General features: G+C 36.2%; 1 protein-coding gene across 13 annotated transcripts in view; it reads left to right on the top strand.

Moving 5' to 3' along the window:
• IKZF2 (IKAROS family zinc finger 2) overlaps positions 1-23,855 on the top strand; it is a 157,922-nt gene extending 134,067 nt beyond the window's left edge. For all 13 annotated transcript variants that reach the window (XM_045078701.1, XM_045078704.1, XM_045078709.1 and 10 more), the window contains 3 exons: positions 1,183-1,320; positions 9,601-9,744; positions 15,466-23,855. In XM_045078701.1, the coding sequence (XP_044934636.1) occupies positions 1,183-1,320; positions 9,601-9,744; positions 15,466-16,187 (1,004 nt within the window). In that variant the 3' untranslated portion in view covers positions 16,188-23,855. The remainder of the gene's footprint in view (positions 1-1,182; positions 1,321-9,600; positions 9,745-15,465) is intronic.
• The last annotated feature ends 4,091 nt before the right edge of the window (positions 23,856-27,946 follow it).

The raw sequence follows: 27,946 nt of genomic DNA, 5'->3' as shown, positions 1-27,946 counted from the left end.
TGTGGGTTTGTAAGGTGACTGGAGTGAGGGATACTATCTTTAACTATGAAGAAGAGTGATCTTTGTCCTCTGGGCAAAACAAAGTGATTCCTGTGTCAGATGAGGGCCACTGACCTGATTCACACTATGTTTTACTACCAAGGGCTTCGGCACAGACCTGTTGTTTCTGTATTTATTCAAAACCAAGAATCAAAGTGCTCTGTGATATCCTTGTGAATTGGCATACAGTAAAACACGTTTCTTTCCATAAGTGTGTTTTTCTTCAATTCTTTGAAGGTTTTTTTGTTTTGTTTTGCTTTTTTTTTTTTTTTTTTTTTTTTTTTTAACATGAGCATCGAAGTATTTTACCTGGTATACTGAGATATGACACTCTGGCTACTAGGAAATAATTCATTTCCTGAATGTGAAATGCATTAGAGAAAAAAAAAAAAAGATGGAGAAGAAAATGTTACTATCATCATATAGCTAAATAGGTTAGGACTTCAGTGGTTATTGTTAATAGTCCTGACTCAAAGCACCTCGTAGGCTAATTCTTGGTAATGTAAGAACAGTGCTGATGTGGGAGAATACACTTATCTGCTGCCAAGTTTTGCATGTGTGAAGAGCTATTACCAAGATGGAAAGAAAAGAGAAACTCTGCTTTTATCTGTACTTTTTCTCATCACTTAAATTCTTTTTGGGCCCTTGGTACCGTAAGGTGAATAATCTTTTCATTAAACAATGACATTCCATTTGTTGCATTTTAGTTTTCTTCAGTAAAAATTCTGTCCTTATTTCCCTAAAAAATAAATTAAAAAAAAAAATTCTGACCATGTATCTAGGGCACTCCTGATTTGTCTTTTGAATGAGTCAAAGCTGAGAGCATTGTGTAAGAGCAAATGTTAGTGTTCCGAGTCAGATAATTTGAAGACTGATCATCAGCCCCTCATGATCTAGGATACAGTCAGAGCATGAATTTGATTCAGTATTTCCCCTATCACCAAAGGTACGATCTGCCTTATCTTCTGTCTTTTAGCCTTGCTAGAAATTTATTAGCTTTTCTTGCCTAAATCAGAGTGTGGAGGAGGAAGAGATTTGAGTCTGAAAAGCATATAAATGCTTCCTCCACACTATCAAAAGTCAGATGTTAATTTTGCTTTGGATGAGACTGACGGCACCACTAATCTCGAGTTCTCTTCGCAGTGGGTAAACCTCACAAGTGCAACTACTGTGGACGAAGCTACAAGCAGCGCAGTTCACTGGAGGAGCACAAGGAACGCTGCCACAACTATCTCCAGAATGTCGGCATGGAGGCCGCGGGGCAGGTCATGAGTCACCATGGTGGGTAGAAATGGCATTCACCATTTTCATTCCCCTCTCTCTGCTTTTGTATTTCCTTAGGGGCTAGACAGTTCTCTCTACCCTTGAGCATGAAGATCGAATTCTACTCTTTTTAAACAATTTTAGATCACATTAACTTTTGCCTGGGATTATCTTTTTTTTTTTTTTTTAAGGATTATTTATTTATTTATTTGACAGAGAGAGAAAGAGAGATCACAGGTAGGCAGAGAAGCAGGCTGAGAGAGAGGGGGAAGCAGGCTCCCTGCTGAGCAGAGAGCCTGATGTAGGAACTTGATCCCAGGACCCTGAGATCATGACCTGAGCCAAAGGCAGAGGCTTAACCCACTGAGCCACCCAGGTGCCCCAATGGGATTATCTTCTTAAGCATGTGAAATGAGTTGAGCTTTGCGAAGTTTGGCAAACAAGCTGTCCTGAGTTTTTGTGAAAATCCCAAATTATTTCTGATAACCTGCATTTTAATTAACATAATAATGACAGCAAACTTTGAATACACCAAAGGAAGATAGTATTTGCTCATTGGAGGCACCAAATAGTTAGAAGGGATTCTAGGAAACTCTGTACAGTTCCTAAAAGAGTTGGTTGTGTATTTTCATTTCTCTTAGGTAAGTGATCAGTGATATAATTAATGTAATTGGAAATATCTCTAATCTGTTTTGTGATTTATCTTGGAAATTACTCATTTTGCTTTCTACTAAGGGTAGGGAACAATCTAAACTAAAATCGGGCACCACTTCCCTCCACAAAAATCAAAACCTAAGCAAAACATCCTCACCGCCACAATATACAATAGCAGGTGGAAAGGTAGTTTCTAAGGTTTACCAATTAATAACTCTTTGTTACTGAAAAATTAATGTTGGTAAATCAGATTTACAAAGTAAAGTTATGAATTTCAGTTCTTTAGATTTGAAGCATCTGTCCTGTCCTCTTAATTATATTTGTATACTGATTAATTTTATCATTCATATAAGTACATACAAAAATCTTAATTTACTGTTGCATTTATATCTCTTATTTTAAAAAGATTTAGCCAGTATTAAATAATATAATTGGAGAACGCTATAGTCATTTTCAGAATATAAATGTCTATTTAGCAAATTACAGACAGCTCAAGGATTATTCGTGGGTTTTGTTTTATGTAGTATATGCTGTGAAACTGTTTATTGGGCAGCAAGTAATTATTTGTTTTTGAGTTAGGAATTTAAAATATTTATTTTGTTACCCTGAATAATTGAAGCATTTCTTCTTAAGGATAGTTTATATAATCTAAAGAACTATTTTAATTCTACTTTTTGTTGTGAATGAGTCCTTTGTTTTTATATAATTAACTAATATTTTTGAAAACTTGTCTTTGTTTTATGTCTTAGTAAATTTGACATTGCAACTTGCATTACCTCAGCTAATAAGGTTAGCATTGGATCCAGAGCAGGGAATTTAAAATGCTGGGTCTAGGAGTCCAACAGACCTGGCCTGGCTCTGTGGCATCTGTGTCACAGACTTGGTGTAAGAACTAAATGTGACTGGATATGCAATAAATACCTAATAGATGGTTCTTTTCACTCTTACGTTTCAGGGTATTAAATATGAAGAAATGTTAAATGTTCCATGCCCTATAAAGTTGTTACTTACCAGCAGCATTAACTTAGGCATTTAAGGTTTCATTTGCCATTTCTGTTTAAATTGTCGTTTTTAGAGGTGGCTTGAGGCAGGGTAACTGATAGAGGCTTGAGGATATGCCAGAATTTTCTAAAGACACCTTGTGATCCTACTACTATTTTTTCCGTATAATGTTCTCTCCTTGTCATTTTGACATTTGATTGGATTATTAATTCTATTAATTCCTTTTCCATTGAGTTTTTTATGAAACTCAGTTGCACACACATCTGACTAAGAAATAGAGTCTCTTCTGAAAGACCTTATGTTGTTATAGGGAGGTAAAATGTACATAAATAGTCAACATTTATCTATGTGTTGGCAAATCAACCAGTTATAGAATAAGTACTGATGAAAAACTAAGCAGGTCCATTTGGGGCGGGGGGACTTGTAACCAGCTGTAGCGTCAACACTCATCTCCCAGATTGCTTAGCTCATAATAATTAAAAGCCCTTTATAGGTTGCTCTAAAACTGGAACAAAATGGGGAAAGTGGGAAAGATACTCAGGTACTGGATAGAGTAGGGGACAAAGCCCAAGATAAGTGTATGGGAAGGGAAGGAGGGGACGATAGGTTTTGGTATCATTTTTAGACCCAAATATTTGTTATTCAGTATTGGATATAGTTTTAACCACATAAGTTTATATTAATATTATTTCATGCTGTACTTCTTTGGGCACGTGGAAATAATTATTTGAGATTATCCTTAATCTTTTTCTTCTGTTAACATTCTTTTTTTTTTTTTTTTAGAATTTTATTTATTTGACAGAGAGCGATCACAAGTAGGCAGAGAGGCAGGCAGAGAGAGAGGAGGAAGCAGGCTCCCCGCTGAGCAGAGAGCCTGATGTGGGGCTCAATCCCATGACCCTGGGATCATGACCTGAGCCGAAGGCAGAGGCTTTAACCCACTGAGCCACCCGGGCGCCCCTCTTCCTGTTAACATTCTTAATGGAGGATTGGATGTATGGGGTAGGAATTGATAAATGCCATAAAAGGAAAAAAAATATGGGCAAAAGGCTCCTAGAGTCTATCATTAACCTTGTCTCAGATACATAGCTTGGCATGTGTCTCATTTTAAAGACAGTTACAGTGAAATTCGTATTTATCCCCTTCCCTCTCTTACTATCGTGCTGTGTCTTGTCTATTGTTTTATCTTTTCTTTCGGTGGGGGGGGGGGTTTGCCCTCATTGTGGTTGCCATTAGCTCCTTGAAATTAATTATTATTCTTTATCGTTTCATTTGTAACTGACATAGCTATGTCTCCTAGCCTCTCTTTCCTAAAACATGTTCTTCCCCATGTTGACTCTTCTAGGTAGGGAAGGGGATGTCTGAGTTCAAAGAGATGTTCTTTCACCGCATTCAGGAAACATTTATTGAAGGCTTGCTGTGTGCCCATTTCTATAAAACATTCTGGGGGTATAAAGATAAATAGACATAATTTCTTTCTTACATTTATAGTATGGTAGTAAATATATACTTTAAAGGAAGATGAATAAAATAAAGACGTGTACACACTTCTAGAGGAGCACAAATGCAGAGCTGACCTAACTCTGTCTGGAGAAATCAAGGGAAACTTCTTACATGCAGTGCTTGATTCACACATGAGGTTGAGAAAAAAAATCATACAAATTAGATTCACAGAGAATGTATGTTCCAGGCAGAGCAGTTGCCACAGGTTAACACTTTGAGGTATAAAAGAACATTAGCAGGTTCCTGAACATTGAACATAGTTGGAGTTAAAGAAGTGGTAGGAAATGACACTGACCTAATTGGTTGTAATGCAAAAATGGACTCTTTTATGTTAATCCAGTGTTCGAATTCCACTGAAGTAATCTGATTTGTGTCTTATAAGGAAAAATGTCACCCATGTAGAATATAGGAGAGGTGCCTGACTGACGTATGGGGAGAGAGACTGGAAGTGAGAATGCTAAGGAAAAGATGAGAAGGCAGCAGCAGGAGAGTAGAATAGGGTGAAATGCTTAAGACATATTTTAGGAGGTAGATTTAAAAGTTTTGAGTTTAAGACAAAAGGAGAAAATTCAGTCTTGTAGTTTTGGAAATAAAGATAATAATAATGAATTTTATGACAGATTATCTTATTTGAAAATTATCTTTATGCTCATTTTTGAAGTCTGTTTAGCTTGAAGAAAAAAACTTTAAACGCCAAAGTATATAATTAGTTTTTTCTCCCTTGCCAGAAGAGAAAAATGAAAACATGAACCAAAAGATAGCTAGCTTTAAAGCAAGAACATATATTCTTAAGTTTATGCTTTTAATTATTTGAGAAAGGGAAGCTCTTTATTGCAGTTTAGGGAACATTGTTAAGAACCTGTAAACTTCTTCAACTTGTTTTCATTGGGTAACATTATTTCCTTCATGAAGTCATTCAGTAAAAATATATTGAATGTTATATTTGTTTCACATCGTAAAAAGTACTAGAGACACAAATAAAATACAATCCCTACTGTAAGGTACTTACCAACCACTGGAAGAAATAAACCAGTAAACCAACAGAACACTGTCTGACAAGCTTTATAGGGACATATAGGATAGATGTCCAAAGCAGACTCTGGGTGTCCAAGAGGAATTCCTGGGGAAAGTTATGTTTGAGTGGAGTTTTGACAGGCAAGAAGGCAGCTAAATAAATGGGAGAGTCCTTTATGCAGAGAGAACAGCATTTGTGAAAAAAAAAGAAGCCTAAAGAGCATGGTGAGTTAAGGACCTACAAGTAACCAGTAGAATTAGAGCACAGGTTGTAAGGGCAAAAAAAATTAGAAGGTGATAAGATCAGAGAAATAGTCTGAGAACAGAATATCAAAGGCCAATTGTGCCAAGCAAAGAATTTTGTACTTTACCCTAAAAAATAATTGTGGATTAGCATTTAATTGCAAGAAATATAGGACATCAATCAGAAGAGTCAAGACAAAAGCAAGTAGATCATTGCAACATTCTCCTGATTGGTCAATAGTCTAGAATATACAGTTAAAAACTGAGAACTGAAGATGTAGAATCTAAAATACATAGTACCTCCATGTGTGTCCATGAAGAAGAGGTAGTAGAGAGAAGGGAAAGGGGACTGGGTGAAAGGAAGAAACCTAGCATTTGCTGCAGATGTTTAGCATGGATGGCCAGGTAGATAATGGTGCCATGGAGAACATTTGGGATGGGAAACAGATTTCAGATTTTGAACACATTATCTTTTAGGGACCTGTGAAAGACTGAACTGCCAAGTGAAACAGTCTGAGAAGAAGTTGAATATATAGATCTCAAGTTTTCAAGAGAGGTCTGGGTAGGAAATATGTATTTGGGAGCCATCATTATATAAACGGTAGCCTGAAGTAATACGTTTTCTAAAGTCATATGGGTAACTATAGAGTGAGACATCTAGAAGACCAACAATATACCAACATACCAGGAAGAAAAAAAAGACCAAAAAAAAAAAAAAAAAAAAAAGGGAAAGTAAAGGAAAAAGAGCCATGAAGATGAGTAAGAGCAGAGAATGGGAAGCGATTTCAAAAGCCAAAGCAAGCAAGTATTTGCACTATCGGATGTTGTCAAGAAAATAAGAGAATTGAATTTGTTTTATATATACTTTGGCAGCGTGGAGAAAATGTATGACACTGTAGAAGACTTCCATTATTTTTGCCTGCCCTACATACCTTCCTTCTTCTTTTGATAACAAAGTTTCCATTTTCCTTTAGAGGACTGTCTCCCATTGCATGAAGCCATGTCAGAACTGTCAGCCTAGGTTCTCTGCCCTCTCTAGTCCAGAGGGTGGCCATGTCACCTATAATCCAGGTCCCTCAGCCTCTGTCTTCTTGAATTTTGAATTTTCAGGGGACTGTTTGGTACAAATAGCTATGTTGGGAACACTCTTACATGCTTCTGTCTTTAAGATTTTTCAATGTGGTGAGATAATGAAATAGTACAAATGTGAAATTATTTGTATCTTGGTTATAACATCAAAAGTAAGGACAAGAAGGATATCTGGTTATCAAGTTTGCTCTAACAAGTAAGATTAGTTTATTAGTGTTTTCTTAGCCTAGATAAATCTAGGTAAATCTATATGTGATTGTTGCCTTATTGAGTTAACTTAAGAACTTGTTTTGGGTTTCAAGCCCAAACACTGTACCCAGATCCTTGAAAGAAAGAAAAAATTCAGATTAGTTACGTAATTGAGAAAATGTACCAGATCTTTTCCCAATGGCAGACCTTAAAAATATATCGAACTTGTTTATGAAAAGTCAACACTCAAATTATGCCTGCAAAAGAATAGTGTAGCATAATGACTAAGGGCCCAGACTCTAGAGCCCAGCCACCTAAGTTAAACTCATATAGTCCTTACTAACAAGATGTAAACCCCAAGGAATCTCTGAGGTTTGGTTGCCCCATCAGTAAAATGGAGATGGTACTTATCTCGAGGGGGTTATTGGAAAGATTAAATAAATTATTAAATCCAGTCTTAGAACAGTACTTAGCACATAGTATGTATCAGTTATTATTATTATTGTTGCTGATATGGTAGAAACAGGATCAATATTTGATATGTGAAAGGCTGATATAAAATAGAAGTAAGACCAGAGCTCTGACAAAGTCATTGTTTTCAGTTCACATGAGCTTCATTGAACTTGGGACAAATCATCTGAATTGAGGTGGATGTGGTGTGGGACAGTTCGCACACCCAGGTTTCGTTTTGAGTGGTAAATGTGTGCAAATATGAAAATTCAAGGTTAGACTTAGAGCAAAACTGCCAAGTTTTAGACTACTCATTTCAAAACTAATTAATATATTCAATTTGGGGGCAAACCCCGTTAACCAGTTTTGCTGTTTTTCTAGCAAAATTTACAACAAACCTTTTTTTCTTTCCTTCTTTCATTTTGGATCCTAGTTTGTGACATATTTTCATCTTCAGTTTGTATATGGCCTGTTTTTTAGCTTTATAGTTACGTTTAATAATGTAGTAAGTGCCTATAAAGTCACCACCCAAAACAAACGTTAAGATTCTGGTCATCTGTATCTACTAAATGGTTCCTAACCATTTCCGTTGTCCACTGCCATCCTATCCTCTTGACCACCCTGGTTTGAATTTTTTGGTCAGCCTTTCTTTACTTTTCTTTTTAAGTTCTTGTTTTTGTTTTTGTTGTTGTTGAAAGAGGACATAATGTTTTATGTAATATCTTGGAATACATATTTTTCCACTTGATAACATCATGGATTATGTCAGCGCAGAAAATGACCTGAGTGTTTCCTTACTTCCAATTTAAATCCAGTAATTGCGGCATCCCTTGTCAATCGTAGCTATATCTTACAGACATTGAAGAGTAAATTTTTCTTTCCTATCCACTGGATTATACTAGGTTAACCCAAAACTTAGATTGAGTATCAATTTCTTTAAACATGTCCAAATTAGGAAAACATCTTTCTGTTGCCATTTTTCATTTCTTCAAAATCAGCAACCCGTATTGGTTATTAAGTAGGTCACCCGAATTGTGCACTGGATTTTCTTAACTTTCATCTCCTGCTTTTTCATGTTATTTTAGGGTCCGTCCTTATAAATGAGAATGTATTGTTTCTCACGTAGTAGAGCTATCCTTTACAAAGGAATAGACTAAATCATTTTGCAGTATATGCAGAGCAAGTAAAGGTAGTCTAAGATATGAAATCTTTAGGCTCCCAAACAGTACTGGCACAGGTACAATTTAGAGAAAGCAACCATAATCAAGAATAAGTTATGGTCTTTCCTGTGAACATAGGCCTCTGTCATTGATCTCATCTGTATCTGTACCCTTAAACATAAGTTCTTTGTCTGTACTATAAATGCCATCTCTACTGTATCTCTGAGCTCATCTGTTAGCCCACAGCAACTTAGACAAATGGGATGAAGAGGGAGTAGCTCTGGAGAGTTTACGCCAAGTGAATTAGAGCAGTTGTTTAGTGAGCAAATATGCCAGTTTGGAAATGGAATTTTCTTATCCTGCTGAAGAGCTCTGTTTAAAATAAATTACAGCCATAAAGCGGCCACTTGTGTAGACATGCTCAGAATTGGAACTCCTTCATGGAGGCTGCTTTGTGCAGGTATTTATCTGCTGCCAATAGGGCTAAAAGCTCACTCAACTCATCAATAGGAAATCTGCTACAGGAAAATACATGGGGCGGGGGGGACTGATTATATATTGTGCTGTAACTCTGTGTGTCTGTTTAAGCTTTCCTGCAAAATAAAGTTAACTTACTTAAATTATTTTAGAAAAATAAACTCCAGAATCCTTGAAAATAGTGCAGTCTTAAAGTGGTATTGATTTTAATCAATGTTGAAAACACTTTCAGAGGAGTAAGATGAGAAACAAGATGAACATGTTTGCCACCAATAGTGGCCAACAGTTTATGTCATTGATCTGAGAGTGACTCAGATAAAAACAAATCCTGTGCGTGTGTGTGTGTGTGTGTGTGTGTAAAATTAGAGCATGTACTTTAACACTAAAGATCATCTTTCTGCTTTCATTCAAGCACACTAGCATATGTTTAACACATATTGAGTGGCATATCCAGCTTTGTAGCTCTTAAAATGTTGAAGAAATTATCAGATTGCATCTTTTGTATGGTTTTACATAGTACCTCCTATGGAAGATTGTAAGGAACAAGAGCCTATCATGGACAACAATATTTCTCTGGTGCCTTTTGAGAGACCTGCTGTCATAGAGAAGCTCACAGGGAATATGGGAAAACGTAAAAGCTCCACTCCACAAAAGTTTGTGGGTAAGCATTACAAATGATTTTACTTCTTAAAAGGTGGTTTTAATGGGCAGAAGTAGGTTCCCATGTATTAGAAACATAGATGGTATATTTCAGCTCAAGAGATAAATAGCCATTTCTTTTGCCCATTATTCATTTCTACTTTATACTGTTCTGTGGGTACCACACTTACACACACACATACATACACACCCTTAGATATATGGACCTAGGAAATAAAAGAAAGACTGATAGACATTGATATCTCAAAATGAAATTATATAGAAAGTATAGTAGTATATAAAATGAAATGTTCATTTATTTACAAAATAAAAATACTTAAGGAAAATGATGTTGCCTAGAGGGCAGTTTTGTAATCTCTTTTCCAGTTTGCATTAGTGCCAGGTCTTTAAACTCTTTTCTTTACATGATATTAATGCTTTCTCTGTTTGATCTGGAATTAAGAGAAATATTTTCCCCCACAAAATTCTGCATTAGAAAAACAATGCTGCAGCCTACATTCAAGAGCTTTCATGTTTGGATCTTTGTTTTCATCCAGCCTATGGTTTTGAAACAAAAAGTTTAAATATGATATACTTAGACTTTTCTTTTTCACTTCCAAGTCCTTATTTTTAATAATGCTCAGAGTTGGCATCGTTCTGTAAGCTCTAAGTCATAAAGTATCTCTAAGGATGCAAAAAGCATCCAAGCTTTTTAAGAATGTCTAAAAATAGTGATTCTATATAAAGAATTGCCATTAATTATATATGTAATATGTCTATTCTTACAGACTTTATATAGGGTAAAAATTAGAGGAGAAAGATTTTCAAATAGATTCTCACGTTCTAGTGTCAAAGACTACTGCGGAACGTCCTGCTGTGGGTTGAGTGGTGAATGGGAGACCGTATTCTCTTTGGTTATTTCAGGGAGGGAAGGCTAATAAAATTCTTTTACTCCAATAATCACTTAGAGATTCCCTTCCAATCTAAACTGAAGAACTGACAAATCACCAAAATATCATTTTAAGAAAGCCAGAGAGATTTACTGACAGAGCTCATTGGGGAAAAAAAAAAAAATGCGAGAGACCAGCCCTAAGGAATCACAGTTGATCCTAGGTCAATTTAAAGCTCCTGCAGGAATACTCAAACGCCTGCCTTGGGCCCCAAGTAACTTTTCTTTCTGTCTTTCTCCCCTTCCTTTTTATAAATAACTATTTTTAATTGCCATTTCATTGGTTTTATAAACTGATCGATTTGATGGATGTCCATTAAAATGCCTATATCCCAACTAGACACTAGTATCGTTGGAAAAATATGCCTTTACATCTTCTGAATCTATTTAGTTCTGCCCTTTGAAATATTTCTGTTTCCTATAACTTAGAGATACTAGTCCCAATTTGATTTGATCACATTCCTTAGAAAAGAGAGACAGATTCTTTTTATTACATTTTGATTTTTTTTTTAATTTCTAAAAAAAGAAGTAATAAAATAACATTAGATTTTTATTAGGAATTTAATGGAATTTTTTATTTGGATTATCCTTTCTAACAAAATATAAAAACAATCACACGCTGTCTCTGTGATTTTTTTTTTTAATAAATTCCTTTTTACCATGTTCCTCAGTTAGACACTATTCTTGGACCTTACCAAGCCTTCCAGACCAACAATCCCCGTACTTTCTGCATATCTTTTTGCATCCTCCTTTATTTTTCGTATCCAGCTTAGATTCCGTGGTTAATCACTTTTACCACTCTCTTGACAATATTCTTGACTCTCTTATTTTGTTGCCTTTCTATCACCTTCTCTTGGCAAAACTCCACTCCAGTGAGAAGAGGAACATCTTTCCCCTATCTATAAGGCTGCTAGTACTTGTGGAGAAAATCCCACAGCCTTACAAATTGGTGTCACTATAAATCAGTGAATAAGTATTAGTTGTTCCATCCATATGTGTAGCAGACCTCCTTCAATCCATCCTACAACAGTCCTCGCTCCTACTCAACCCCGGGGCCATTTCAGCATTTCTTCCTTCTCCACAAACATTGTATTTTACTCCTTGATGGTATTATATCTCAGCTTACAGGGAGTAAATCAGTCAAAATAGTTTCAGTATAATATGACTGATCTTATAAAGATTATGTGTATTTATATGAATAATTTTTGTCTTCATTGTTTCAATAAAAGAAGTATCCCTCTTTCTAATTAAGGTTCAGTCCTCTTCTTGTGCTCTGGAATTCTATCCCATCCCCCCAAATATCTTACATTATTATTCCTTTTTCTCACTTGTATTTTCAACCTCTTCCCTCTCTTGGCATTTTCCTTTTTTGTACTTAATACAATAAATTCTCATCATTTAAAAAAAAAAAATTCCCTAAAACCAAAGTCTCCTCCTAGCTACTACCAACTTTTTCCTTCTCTTCAAAAATGGGAGTTGTTGCAAGAGTTCTCTCTCAATGCTTGCTTTCCATAATTTCTTTCTTTCTACTCATTCCCCAGCATATGCAACCTGGCTTTCTTCATCATTAAGGTCACCAGTAGCCTCTGTAATGCCAAGTGCAGTGGCCCCTTTTTAGACTATCTTACACAACTCCTAGAGAGCATTTGCCACTCTTGAATAATTAATTCATTTTGAAACACTTTTTCCCTTGGTATCTGTGACATGGATCTCCTTGCATTTCTTCAGCTTCTTTGCTCCTTCTCAGTCTTCATTATGAATTTGCCCTTGACAGCTATGCTAATGGAGCAAAGGGACTAATGGAGGCCTCCATTCTTGTGCCTCAATATTTTAATACTTTAAATCAAGCTGAAAAACTATTGTGTCCTACCCTTCCTAACTTGGAAGACTGAGTTCAGATAAATATAGAATCCTTCAATTCCTTAGACTTCCACACCAGACCTTTACAGCATGAGCAGAACCATCGCCTAACCTGCAGCCAGGCCTCGCTCTTAGACCTACTTCTGGCTATGTCCAGTACTGAAAGGGGGCCTCATGCACATGTATGTAGACTTCTCAGCCTGCACATTCTAGTTCTTCTCACATTGGACCCCACACACAGCACATGAAGAGTCGTGTGTTGGCCACTCCTCAGACTTAATTGTACGAATCCCAGCAGCACAAATTAGTGCTCTGGAGGAGAGACCCTGTGACAAGGACTGTACTTACCCTTCGTGCAAGCTCAGTGCCATTTGAGCAAGGAATTCTGGGGTCATGGGTATGTAGGGTATATGGTCTAGGCAGTCCTCTCCAAATAGGCACATTCCCTTGGCTGTATACATTCCTCATTCCATGAGGAGCAAAAAAAACTCTGTAAACATGGGGCCCAGTGTAAGAATCCAACTTGCCTTGGTCTGGGCAGGCATTAGAAGTCTCGGTGTTCTTCCAGGTTCTATTTTTGACCTTTTCTTCTTCACACTTTACCTATGCCTGGGTTGTATCTTCTCTTCTTATGGCTTCAGAAGTTACTTTCTATCAGCTGATGACTTAACTATCCACATCTCAAGCAGAGGTCTGTCTCCAAAATTTGAGACTATATTTTAGTAGTTACTGCACCATGACTGTGACTCAGTCTTTCCCAGTGTGAACTCATCATCTTTTCTATCTCCTTGCCATCCACTAAGTTTCCTAGGCCAGAGACGTGGGCTCCGTGTTTAACTTCTTTCTCTTTTGCATATTCTAGGTCTAGATAATCACCAAGCCCTAGAAACTATATCTTCTAAATGTCTCTCCATTCCATCCAATTTTCTCCATTTCCACTGCCAGTGCACTTATTCAGGCCACCATGATCTTTACAACAATAACTTCCTAAACGGTCTCAACAAATAAATGCCTAATCAAGTCACTTCCCCATTTAACCCTTTTAATCCTTATTACCCTTGGGTAAAATTCAAATTCCTTAGCTGCTGAATAAGCCCCTTTATTATCTTTTCCATCTTCCTCATCTATTTCCACTCTCCGCTATATGGTGAGATATAAGTAAGCCCTTGACAAGTCATGCCCTCTTGCTTCTGAGCCTTCCTACCAGCAGCTCCACCCCTACATTCCTTTAGTTGGCTAATATTTGTCATCACATTCTTATCTCTAATGCCACTTTCTTCAAGAAGTCTTCTTTTACTCCCCTAGTTGTGTATTCCTTTTATTTGACCTCATAACATCTATCACACTGTATTAATAATGAACCCTAAATTGCTGTCTCTCCCTCTAAACTGAGCTTAGAGAATTTAGGTTAGATTTGTCTAGCTCACCTTTTAAACTCTTAACATTGTGATATCTTCAATTGAATGCCATGAGATAAGGTCTCATCATTCTTTTGCTTCCGTTTTCATTACTCTGATCATTTCCCTTATCTCACTGTGGGGATCACTCTTCAAACCTGAAATTAATGCTGGATATCTGAAAGTGTTTTTCCAGAATACATTTCTGTGGACATTTTTTTAATCCACTTTACAAATTAGGCCTCCATCTATAACATACTAAACATTTTTAAGAAGTCCACATATATTTTTAAGAAGTCTTTATCTGTGAGCTTTACCTATCAACACAGCAAGCAGTTAGTAGGAGACCACATTTAGTGACAGAATTTTAAAAAGATTTAAAATATGCTGTCCAAAGCTGGCAGTACTTAAAAGAGAAAAATTAAAATTACTTCTGCTTTATGCACAGAAATCTTCATGGTTAATCTCGAAGTAAAGTATAAATTAGTCGAAGTAAATATTAAAGGGAAAACTACAAAAATCCTTCAGTCAAGATAAAGTATTGAAAATTAACAATGAGTGTACCTACCAGCACCATTGCCCATATATCTGAATAAGGAAGGGGTGGTGTAAAAATGATGAATTCTCCATTTCAAGAAGCAAAACAACAAAACATAGTATTTTCCAAGTTTATAAGTAATCTATTTTTGGAAATAACTCCTGTATGTATACAGTCCTAAATTTCATTTAGTTTATCAAACAATACAACTTTTTTTGAGAGAGAGAGAATAAGTGCAAACACAAGCATCTGGGAGGGGCAGAGGGACAGGGAAAGAGGGAATCTTAAGCAGGCTCCATGCCCAGCACAGAGCCCCACTTAGGGCTCCATCTCATGACCCTGAGATCATGACCTGAGCCAAAAAGTCAGACACTTAACCAACTGAGCCACTCAGGCATCCCCAAACAATGCATCTTTTAACAGTATTTTAATGATGATGGTTTTTTTAATTCTCCAGGGTGACATATACTGACTCTATGATTTTTTTTTTTTCCTAACATAGCCATCAAATCAACCAAATTAACCTGATATAACAGTGAGGTGACAGACGTTACAAGCAGATCACTCTCGCTTTTGTGATCTTTGTGGCTTGGTCACCGATGTCTAAAATATGCAAAACAAGCATAGTCTCTGACTTATTTTCACCCGGTATTTCTTTTTCCACCTGTAGTCACTGAGCTGTACACAAGTGGAAATTTTCATTGAGAATAAAAATAAGATAACACAGTCAATCAGACCTTTCAGGCTAGATGCATTTTCATGATGGCATTAAAACAAGTGCAAATGGCTTGTGAAATTCTTACTACTAATCCTCTTTGCAGGTTGAGAGTATTTGTGAGTCTCAGCAGAATTAAAGAGCCCAAATGCTTGATTTAAAGAATAAGATTATCATATTACAGAAAATGGAGACGATTAACTTTATACACTTCTATTTTAATCCAATCACTAATTTTGTTGTATTTTGTTTGTTTTTTACTTTTCTCGCTCTCCTCCTTTCAGGGGAAAAGCTCATGCGATTCAGCTACCCAGACATTCACTTTGATATGAACTTAACCTATGAGAAGGAGGCTGAGCTAATGCAGTCTCATATGATGGACCAAGCCATCAACAATGCAATCACCTACCTTGGAGCTGAGGCCCTTCACCCACTGATGCAGCACCCGCCGAGCACAATCGCTGAGGTGGCCCCAGTTATAAGCTCAGCTTATTCTCAGGTCTATCATCCAAATAGGATAGAAAGACCCATTAGCAGGGAAACCTCCGATAGTCATGAAAACAACATGGATGGTCCTCTCTCCCTCATCAGACCAAAGAGTCGACCCCAGGAAAGAGAGGCCTCTCCCAGCAATAGCTGCCTGGATTCTACTGACTCAGAAAGCAGCCACGATGACCACCAGTCCTACCAAGGAAACCCTGCCTTAAATCCCAAGAGGAAACAAAGCCCAGCTTACATGAAGGAGGATGTCAAGGCTTTGGATACCAAGGCTCCTAAGGGCTCTCTGAAGGACATCTACAAGGTCTTCAATGGGGAAGGAGAACAGATTAGGGCCTTCAAATGTGAGCACTGCCGAGTCCTTTTCCTAGACCATGTCATGTACACCATTCACATGGGCTGCCATGGCTACCGGGACCCACTGGAATGCAACATCTGTGGCTACAGAAGCCAGGACCGCTACGAGTTTTCATCACACATTGTTCGAGGGGAGCACACATTCCACTAGGCCTTTTCATTCCAAAGGGGACCCCTATGAAGTGACGAACTGCACATGAAGAAATACTGCACTTACAATCCCACCTTCCCTCAGATGTTGACATACCTTTTCTTTTTTTTTTTTTTTTAACTATTATTACTGTCATTAATTCTTACTTTGTGGACACAGTGTCGTTTGCTCTGCCTAATTACAATAAGGAAGAAACAGAGGAGAGAAGGGACAAGCGATATTGTTTCTTGATAACTTGGCTTGTTTCTTTTGTGGGAATTTAAGAGCAGTTCCATTTCTGCCATGCATAAATATAAGGTATATCGTGCTTTGAGAAAAAAAAATCACTTGATTCATATAGATTCACCTGAGAGATTCTAAGTTGCCACTGATGTTGAGGATCAGGATTGAAGGCAGGGAAGTTTAGAGTTTCTGGGTAGAACTATTGCAGTTTAAAGTGGTATAAGTAATTTTACTCTTCAAGGAAGAATTTTGTTTCAAAATGTAAACTTTTTTTCCCCCCCTCGATAGATCATGGAACACAAACACATTGTTACTTTCAGTGATAACTCCTTGGATGAGTTGTTGTGGGTTCTATGTTTACTTCCCCAATGGAATTTATAATACAATATGTTATACACTGTACCATATAGGAAAACGTTTGAACTACAGGTAGTTAAGGACACCAACAATACATCTGAGGTCCTATGATCTTATTTTTCTAAACTTAAGCACTGTTTTCCATAGTTTTGATGACTGGCATTTTATAGACACCCTGGCAGCCTTACTTTTAACACCTTTAATGAATAGAATTTTTATCTAGTTTTTAAGAATAACATATGGTCTAAGAGTGGCTAAGAGGCAGTCAGTAGTTTCCAGAAAGGACCTCTACTTTTCATAAATTTGTTTGGGAAGTTTTCTTTTAAAGTTGTAATGTGGTGGCAGCATAGTACGCGTGTTTGTTTCTAAAAGTATGCTTACGATCGTCACTTTATCAGCATTTAATCAGTGTTAACCAGTCAGCAGAAAAACATAATTAGGCTAACAGTAGGGGGGAAAAAAACCCACTCAGAAATCCCTTTTCTGGTATGTCTCTTTTCACTGGTTTTTTCAAGCTGTGACCACCCAGTGTTCTATCCATAGTCCATCATCTTTTACTATTTGAGTAGAAGATCATAAAAATCTTGCTATAGATTTTGCTTTCCAAATCTTGGAGCAATTACTAATTCTACCTGAATGTGGTAACTTGAACCCCATAAGGTCGTGGAACTAGGGCTATTTATTCTAGTATTTCTTCAATAATAATATTTACCACTTGTGGTGCAAGGAAAAGGGAACTTCTCTGTAACCTGTACATTAGACTATAGATAAACAAAAAACAAAACTTATTTTTTACCCTTCTTGGAATCTAGAAGGTAATCTAACCTCCAAGTGAAAGTCACCATGTCCTGCACATTTTTCTGTCTTGAAAGCATTCAACTATGTATAAGTCCTTGTCAGAAAGGAATCTCAATCCCTTAGTAAAAATTTTCTCTTCTTTTAATCCATACATATGTTGCCATTTTTCATATGCAAATTTTTATTTCATTTATAAGGGTGCTGTTTTTTCTCTGCAGTCCAACAGCATTAGAGGGGAGAAACCAAATGCAATTGAGTCATTTGGATCAAGTCACACTGGGATGCAGAACTTGCTGCTTGTGTTGAGGGGGGACAGGCCTGTCCGTGACTGGATTATCTGTTAGCCGTTTATGAATACTGATTCTGTTAAGCAGTAACTGATAACTGCTCTAACAACAACAACAAAAAAAAATCATCAAATAGGATGCTGAAACTGTGTAATACAGATGATGTGAGAACTAGCAAGATTAGAAACCTATGGACAGAGAAGCAAATCTGACCCCAATATTGACTGCTCTTTTCTTATTTTCTCATTTATCATCTGCTGATTTAAGCGACTTCTAAAGACTAACACAGATAGAGCTAGGCAAAAATGATTATAACTCAGCTCTCCTTTACTGGCCCCTCTTGTAATTATTTTTGGAGAAATATCCACACTGGTCCTTTAAGTCAAAGAGAATGTACCAAAACAGAGACATGAAATGTTTTAAATAGAATGTCACTTCCCCCCCCCCCTGCATGCTTTGGTACATTGTGAACATACAGTGTATCCAAAGGTAAAGCAGGTTTTTGAGAATCCCTTACTGCCCCTACCCTAACCACTCAAAAAGATTGGAATTTCGTGTATATATATATATATATATATATATATATATATATATATATATTTTTTTTTTTTTTTTTTCTTTTTGGAGGAAGGTAAATAACTTAAAGTTCCTGATTCTGTGTTTTACTGCAATTTAAGGAAGCATTTGGATGGCAGATAATATGTTCATCACCTTGGCTGTGTGTGGGTTTCTGCTGGCATCATCTAGGAGTTTTCTTCCTGTTCACTGTTTGTTCTTTTCAGTGTATGAACTGTCATGTACCTCACTGCCCTGGGATGAAGCTGAATTTTAGGTGGACCTAAAGAGTTGTCTGATGCCCCATGAAGACCGCGCTAATGTACTCCCCCTTTCTCATTCCACCTCTTTGGAAATCTCCTTTATTGAAGGGACTTAGTATCTGTGAGAGTGTATTTGCCACAGGTGGACACTTAGACTTTCTTAACTTCACAATATGAGGTCAAGACGGCTCAGGGTGTGGCCGGGACAGATGAGGACGAGGTCAATTCAAATGTGCAGGTTAGAAGGAATTTTTGTGGGCACAGTGCTTTCTGGGAAACTCTGAATGGCTATATTTGCATGCCTCCTTCCTCACAAAAGGAAATATGCAAGTTGTTAGGGCCTAAAAATAAATACGAGAGTCAGACACCAAATAAATCAAGTTTTACGTAACAGTTATATGCCCAGTTTATTTAGGTGAGATTTCACATTACAGAGTATTTGAGGGGCATGAAAATGGGTTAGCCTCTCTTTCCTAGTTTGGCAAAAATCCAGAAATTCATCACATTGCTTTGCCCTAATTTTGCCCAGAAATTTATCTCCAACTCCTGTTGGAGATGTGTGCTGCCTCTCTCTAACAGTGGTCAATCACTTTAAAAAAGCCATCCTAATCTGGCTTTCTAGAACCATGAAAATGACCAATAAGCAGATTGGAAGAGATTTCAAGTCGTTAAAACATTCCATTGAGAATTTTCTGGTGGGACAAAATGGGAGAATGAGAGACTGGGATTTGGATCTGGCTACAAAGTAGGGTATGTCTTTCCCACATAAGTAAAACCAATTGCATATGTGCGTGCAACAGTGTATGTTTGTACACACATACATACTCTTTTAAAACGCAAAGTCATGAAAAGGAGCAATTAGTGACCACATGTGTTGTAAAAACACATAAAGAGTTAAAATTATGATACCTGAGCAATTTATGAAATTTACCAGATTGTATTAACAAATATTAAAGACGTTATTAGTGTGTCTTTAGGACTAGTTCAACTATTAAACTTAAACCTTGGGTCTTTACAATCTATTTCCAGGAGAAATCAAAACACACAAAAAGATCTTTCCGCTGATTTGGTGTAACTTCCAAAGTGAAAGAAACACAAATAACTTTGGAATAGGAAGATACAGAAAAGAAAAATGATTAATTTTACTTGGAAGCAAAGGAGAAAGACCAGAATATTTTAGTGAGCTTGATGTTGTTTTTACTTATAGTTATTGTGTATCAGTTCTACACCTCACAAAACTATGAAGTCTTTATATGTTATAAAGGTTTTACAAAATACACACTAGTGAAAGCATTTAGATGAAAATTATGTTTTACTTATTCTCCAAATGTTATTTCATCCTGTCTCCAAAATGATTGCATAAAGTAGAAAAAAGAACAGAAAAGACTACAAAAATACAAACAAAAATCTGCATGCCCCTAGTGTCAAGACAGAACTTGGATTATAAGAGGTACTGGCTACATTATTATTATTATTTTACTTTGAAAAGTTTGTTTTACAAAAAGGGATATGTTACATATGTGGTCATCTTTAGTTATATTTTATATATTATTTTAGTAAGTACTATCCCTATGGGGTTGTCAAAAAAAAAAAAAAAATCCCCAAACGCAAAAGAAAAAAAGAGGAGGGGTGAAATTGAAGTTTGTATATATGAGAGTTATCTTAGAAATGTTTTTAAACCTCCAGTTTCTGCAAAATAATTAAAATATACAGTAACTGGTATCTTAAGATCCTGACTTTAATGTATTAAATACTTATAAAATTTCTTTATATTGGTGCCTTTTTAAAATGCATTGAGAGAGTGTTGGTTAGCTGTTGTAGCGCTACAAACACTTTTATTATGTATTTTTAAAAACCACTTAAATTTGAGTACTATAGAATACATCGTGTTCTTAGGGCAAAACTATTAGAGGAATTTCCAATACAGAGAATTTCAGCTCATCTGTTTAAAGTAAAAGGAAACTTTGAAACAAGATTTTAATCTTACTAGTTTGATAGTATTTCTGAATACCGTTACAAGATCACGTAGGTAAAATATGGCATAGAGGGAAATTTCAGCTGTGAATTGCATTATGGCATGTGGTTTTGTTTGTTTTTGTTTGTTTTTAAGGAAGAATAATTTCTAGTATCACACAAGGCTTTATTAGTGGAATTTTTGGTCAATAAAATACAGTATTGTTTTAGAATTTCATTTACAGACTAGTGTTGTACTAGTCTGAGAACCTGTCTCCTAATCTGTTAATGTTTTATGGAAAATGTAAAGAAGCAAGTAATTAATTCTCCTTGAACAAAACAAAACTGAACAGTCATATCACATTGCTATTCTCCAAAGCATAATCTCAAATGGTTTCCTACCATGATTGTGTATTACTTGCAATGGATGTGTTAGGATATGACAGCTTTTTAAAACAAAACAAAACAAAACAAAAAAAAAACAAGCTGCTTGTTATACAAAGCAAATGTCATATGACCAAGAAGCTGTGATATGCTAGTGTTTCTTTTTATCATAGTGTATTGCTAGGCCAAATAATGACACCTTGAATATTTTTACATTTATTGCAGAAACCTAAAATTTTGGGATTTCCATAAAGTTTTTATGTAACCTTATATTTCTAGCTTCTTAGTTTTTTCTTGCTGTACTGTAAGTTTGTGGATATTTTTCACATGCACTCTTAGAAATAAGTTCCTAATTCTGTTTGTGGGGTTTTTCTCCCATAACATTGCATTTGTATATTTTCTGTATAAATTTGTTGTGAATTAACCTTTACCCCATACAGAGAGTGGTACGTGAATGACTAGTTTTCTAAGATGTCCTTTTTATTGTGAATAAAATGTAAAATTTAGAGGCCCTCTGCTAAGCCACATAAAATATAGCATGTAATTTCATAAAGGTACAGATAAGCCAGTTTGCAGTTAACTGGGCCCTTCAAATTACCTCAAGTGACACACAGTAAGAAAAGCTTCTCAAACGGGTGGAGGTCACTAGATCCCCTACTATGCACTTATCAGGATTCTACTTAATTTACTGGAAATGGATTTTTTTTAAATGAATACACTGTAACAAGGGAAGGACTCTGGGTTTTGGTTTTTGTTGTTTCATTATTTTGTGTGCGGTTTTTTTTTAAGTAGTTCAATTTCTGAAACTGTGACAAAACATTTCGAGTGTCAAGCACTCTCAGATTTTGAACATAGATCACTTCCCCTTCTGCGTAAGGAAATTCTTTGTTAGCTCATAAATTTTTGTCTCCTCCCTGGAACCCTCCCTCTTTGGTCTTCCCTGTCTGCCTCGCCTCCATCACTGCCTCTGGACATCTCTGCCTCTCTTTCCCCCACTGGTGTGAAGTTTAGGTCAACTCTTCTGATTCATCGGTCTCTTAAGTCTTAACATTTTTTGTGTGATTTCGTTGGCTGTATAATTTGCTGACATATTTTTATACTCAAGTGTAGTTTTATATTAAAAAGAGAAGTAGTTGGATTAAAAATAGTAAGGTATATAACCCTTGTGCTACTTTCACTTTCAAATATTGGGTACCTAAAATAGGACTTCAGAGATTATGTCATCATAATATGGTATGTTTGCCTTCCTTTTTTGTTGAGTTTTCCTTCTAAAATGTATGAGAGATTAAACAGTTTTTTGCAAGAATTTAGAAAGACGTTAAAAGTCTAAAGCAAAAAGTCTTAACTATCTCCCAGTTGGGAGAAAATGCTTTAACATTTACTATAATAATATTCCAGGTTTGGAGGGTGCTCTCCAGGCTTCATATTTGCTCTTAATAGTTGGATCTTTTAGACCATGTGTTATTTGCAATCCCACAATGATTGCTTCTGTTATTTAGTTCAAACGATATTTTTCTTTCTGTACAAGTGCAATACTTTCCTTGAAGTCTTAAAAACTATGGTTTGTTTGTTTTTTTTAATACTAACCAATTCTTTCTTTAGTTAATGACAAAAGAAACCCTTGAAAATCATGGTATGTTAGTTAAAGGACACAACGGGCAAAGAGAAAAAAAAAAAGAACAAAAAGAAAGAACAAAACACTCCATAGTCAAAAGATTAGAGAATGTCGAAACCACTAGTCTAATCTTATGGTATCTATATTTAGGCTAAATTTTCATTGGAATTGGTAATCTTTTGCCTGAGAAATGTGTCCTAAAGTTGAAAAAGTTGCAATTTTTAAAGACTTAATTTCCTTCTTACCTTGCCCGTGTTTTTTAAATTAAGAACCTAATACTTTTTATTTCATTTTCCTTTTCTTGGAAATGAATCTTAAAATAAAAGCAAAGCACTTAGCTCAATTTTAAACACCTATCACCTACTGAAGACAATTTTTAAGAAATATTTGGAGCACTGTTTTCATACAAATTTAAGTAAGAAGTATTTTTCGTATCATACATATTTATATGTAGAATGCTGGTTTTCTTTTTTTATACCTGTGTCCCTGTAGTAGAACTGCTGTATTGTAAATACATGTTTTGTTAAAAGATAACATTTCTTTGGCATTTCTTTTAAAGGCAGTTACTGCATTTGTATAGTATATGTCTTGGCCATTTTAGATTTTTTTCTTTAACAATACCAAAGGTAATTAGACTACTTTAAAAACTAATTGCTTGACAGTTTCTAGGATATTTTGAGTTTTAGAAGCAAAAGAAAAAAAAAAATAGGTCAAACCAGTAAACCTCATTTTTTTTCAAACTAATAATTTGGGAAAATAAAAATTGTTTAAAAAAGAAATATATATAAATATATATGTAAAATTAAAATTTCAGACCTTGTATGTCAGGTTTGCTCAGTGTAATGTAGTTTTTTTAAGGCTCAAATACAATACCTCAGAAAATGAGGTTTACTATGGAAATATTGAAACAGTCTTTGCAGCTGTGTGAGAAGTCACTCTGCTATATTACCAATTTGGAGACCTCTGCTAAACAGTTTGATCACTGCAGACTAAAATGTGGACTTGTATTTTCTTGTTTTTAATGCACACACATACATGTTCTGTGCATGTATGTGGGTACTGTGTATACGTGTATGAGTGTTGTATATGCATGTGTGAGTGTGTGTCTGTATGTGTGTACAACTAAAGCTGCAGAAACTTTGTAATACTTTGTGAAAAGGATTATATTATAAAGGTTTGTACTGTCTGAGTGCACAGCTACTGGAATAAATTTAGGGAATCTCAGGAACAAGCATATAATTTGTCCAAGATTTATTTCTTCTCAGAAGTGTAAGTGCAGTTTTTAATTCTGTATATTATTTAATATTTTATCAATAAAATAAACTTCTGACATAAAAAGTTTGCTATAAAAACTTTCTGGTGAAAATTCTGTACACAAACACACCTTCCAAATATAGAAGATTAAATTTTAATAATATCAGGCTTAAGTTGTTGTCCTTGTGTTTACATGTCACAATGCCTGACCCAGAGATACGGATGCATTGAAATCAGGAAACCCCATCATTACTAGGTAGTCCCCCGGAGCAGAGTAGAAAGTATTCCATGATTTGTTAAGGATGGCGTCTCTTTACTCTTCCAACAGTTTTCATATATATCTTATTTTACCCTTAAATCTAGGAGGTATGTATGTATGAGCCTATCCTTCATTTATAGAAGAAACCTAAGGGCAGAAGGTGGTTGCTCCAAAGTACACAGTAAATTATGCAAGCAGTTCAACCAATGGTTCAATAACCATGTTGGAAACCAGCATTTCTTAGGAGTCAAACCAAGATTAAATAAGGATTAAGGCATAGACAAAATGGCAAAAGTGTCAATGTCTGTTCTGCTTTATATTACACTATCACTGTAGGAATCATACACTTCTCAGATTTTATAAATATGGCTTGTGTCTTTCCAAGAGAAGTTTGTTCTGTTACCAACGTCTTCATAACCAGAAATGTAAAATGGCGCCTGTGGCTGCTCATTTATTTTTAGCGATTTGCTTATCCCCACGCCAATTTCAAGCCCACCATCACATTTGAGTGTTATTAGAACTTTTCGTCAGTAAGCATTTGTAGATTTTCGCGGCTATTTATCACGTTTTCCAGTAGTTTTCTCACAGAATGGAAAGTACTGTACATTCAGTGTCATTTTATTTCCTTGACTGTCTTTTAATTCCAAGTACCTAAATCATGGGGGAAGACAAAAGTAGCAAGGCAGAAACAAACAAAACGACAAAAAGAGCCTTACAAATTATTGTCTAGGATTACATTTATGAGGAATTCCTTGAAGATCAACAAGAAATATTTATCAAATTCATCCATTTTTAATATTAACAAGTGCAAACTGAAAACGACTTTTTAAAAAGATGCCACATGTTTTTGATTTTTCTATTGCAGTAGGGTCAGAGAAATGATAAATATTTGAAATCTGATTTTAAGATTTTAAGATTTGATCACTCTGATTTTAAGATTTTATCACTATGTTCAAGACAAAGGACTGTCTTTAGGGTAAGAGCCACCTGGTAAAGGAAGTTCATTTAGCATTTTGGCAGCTCTACATCTTGCTCTTAGGGGCTCTCTAAGATCCAACCATTAAACTTCCAGCAACACCTCATATTTTATTAATAGCCCCACTAAAAGTTCCCATTATGATTTGAACTTCTCACTAGAAATACCAATGAAGATAATAACTGGTGAAATTGAATTTTGCTGCTTTTCTTCCATTTGGCACAAAACTTGAGGGAAGTGCTTCCCTAAATTAGCCTAACAAACAGATGGGAGAAATTGACAAAGATGATTAAGTATCCATAATCCCATAGGGAAAAAAAATGGGTAAAAATGAGGGAGGGGGGGAGATCCTGGAGAATAAAAACATAATAATCTGAGAAAAAGAAAGGTTAACTTTTGCGGGGGGTGGGGGTCCCTCCTGCTGCTCTTTAATTCTTCAATATCTTAGATCAGACCAACTGCTTCTAACTTGGAATTTTGTCAGGCACAGGAAAAGTCCTTCAGAACAGTAAAAGCAGATACTGCCCATGTTGCTGTTGAGTTGTTTTTTCTAGAAACCTCTATGAACCTGATCATCTGACCAATGGGAACATGTGCAAAGAAGCAAGGTTTTTGAGTGCTTCAGGAAGAATCAAAGATATAAAGGAAATACGGTAAGGGTACTGGACTTGGATAAGCCTATGACTGAAGAGGAAGGAATCACTTGTCATTTTACCTCAACTGATGGATAGTGTAATCAGAGTTACTGTCCCTGTTGGGAGTACTTCATGAACTCCACTGATGAGGAAGTAGGAGACTATAACTAAGAGGGAATGGGAATATAGTCAAACAACATGTTGGTTCAGGTTTGGTGGATACAAAAGCTTAAAAGACTTTGGCCAACACAAATTTTTATGAATGATGGAATTTTCAACTCTAACATCCCCCATTCAAAGTAGGGATGGGGGACCTAGGGCTTTTGGGTTTTAGAGCAGTAAAATTGGATGTACATCTTAGAAGTGGAATATCCTAGGCCAGGGAGGAGTAAGTGTCCTTTTCTTCCTTTTTTTTTTTTTTCTTATTTTCCTTTTTTTTTTTTTTTCATGTAATGCATCTACATTTCCTTCTAGCCTCTTTCTCACGCTCCTTATCTGTGTCCACATCAGTCTTTTCTGTTGTTCCCTTCTTCTCTGCATAACCCATGGTACCATTTGCTATCTGCTGTTCATCCTGTTATAATTCTGATTAATCATCTGAAATACAGTCTCTTTCAATACAAGTAATCTAATGCAACCAGAATATATAGTTTAAACTATGACCTTCTCCACAAGCGCTTCGCAGATTAACACAATTATTACTGACTTTATCTAATTTGCTGTCAAAATTCTCATGGAAAGTGTAGGGTATCTGATACTTCATGTTATTGATAAGAAACAAGTTCAGGTTGGTTGTGATTTTGTTCATAAAAACCCTTTATGGGTTTTTATGAACAAAAACTAGGGGTGCCTGGGTGGCTCAGTGGGTTAAAGCCTCTGCCTTCGGGCTCAGGTCATGACCTCAGGGTCCTGGGATCAAGCCCCGCATCGGGCTCTCTGCTGTGCAGGGAGCTTGCTTCCTCTTCTCTCTCTCTGCCTGCCTCTCTGCCTACTTGTGATCTCTCTATCAAATAAATAAAGTATTAAAAAAAAAAAAAGCTAAAACTAGATTCTAATTCCAGATATACTTAACCCAGTGTTTTATTTTCTAAACAAATGTATTCAGCATTTGCTTGGCAAGCCCCATTAACAAAGAAGAATAGCAAGTCTATAGCATGAATGTTTGTGTCCTCCTCAAAATTAATATGTTGAAATCTTAATGCCAGTTTGAGGGTATTAGGAGGTGGGGCCTTTGGCAGGTGATTCGGTTATGAGGGTGGGTGGAGCCCCCATGAATGGGATTCATGCTCTTTTAAAAGAAACCCCACAAAGCTCCCTTTGGAGGAAGGAACAAAGCTAGTTCCTTCTACCATATGGAGATGCAGTGAGAAGTCACCAGTTATGAACTGGGAAGAAGGCTTTTAGCAGAATGTGTCCATGCTGGCACCTTGATCTTGGACTTCCAGGCTCCAGAACTGTGAGAAATAAATTTCTTATGTTTAAGCTACCCACTCTGTGGCATTTTGGTATAGCAGCCCAATAGGACGAAGGCAGCAACTATTACAAAGTAGTGGACAACAAAAAAATATTGTTGCAGCAGACATACCTTATAAGTAACATTTTTTAATTCTAATTTTATTTAAAGATTTTATTTATTTATTTGACAGAGAGAAATCACAAGTAGAAGGAGAGGCAGGCAGAGAGAGAGAGAGGGAAGCAGGCTCCCTGCTGAGCAGAGAGCTCGATATGGGACTCGATCCCAGGACCCTGAGATCATGACCTGAGCCGAAAGCAGCGGCTTAACCCACTGAGCCACCCAGGCCCCCCTAATTCTAATTTTTAAACAGAATGATCCCAAATGAACTCAGAGTCAGAATAGCTGAGAAATACAGCATTAAGTAGAAAGGCAACAACAACATGGAATTAAATTTTGATTTAATTTCTGCAGAAATTTCAAAACTGGATAAATTATCCCTATCTTGGTCTCCTAAAGACTACTTTTATACCTAAATGTGGACTTGTGATTATTTACCAAATTTCCTTCATCATTGATGGAATTCTTTGCCCATTTCTAAAACACCATCTCTATCCCCATATCCATTTTCTTTCCTTTTTGCAGAATGCAATTTCTAGTACTTACACTTTGTTTTCGGATGTCTTCCGATGTAAAAACCTTAAGTCATCAAGAACAATATGAAGTTACCAACACTGGAGGCTCTGGC

The sequence above is a fragment of the Mustela putorius genome, unplaced genomic scaffold (genome assembly GCF_011764305.1).
Source record: "Mustela putorius furo isolate JIRA1106 unplaced genomic scaffold, ASM1176430v1.1 tig00000275_pilon_pilon_pilon, whole genome shotgun sequence".
Lineage (NCBI taxonomy): Eukaryota > Metazoa > Chordata > Mammalia > Carnivora > Mustelidae > Mustela > Mustela putorius.
This window is presented reverse-complemented; position numbering and strand designations above follow the sequence as displayed.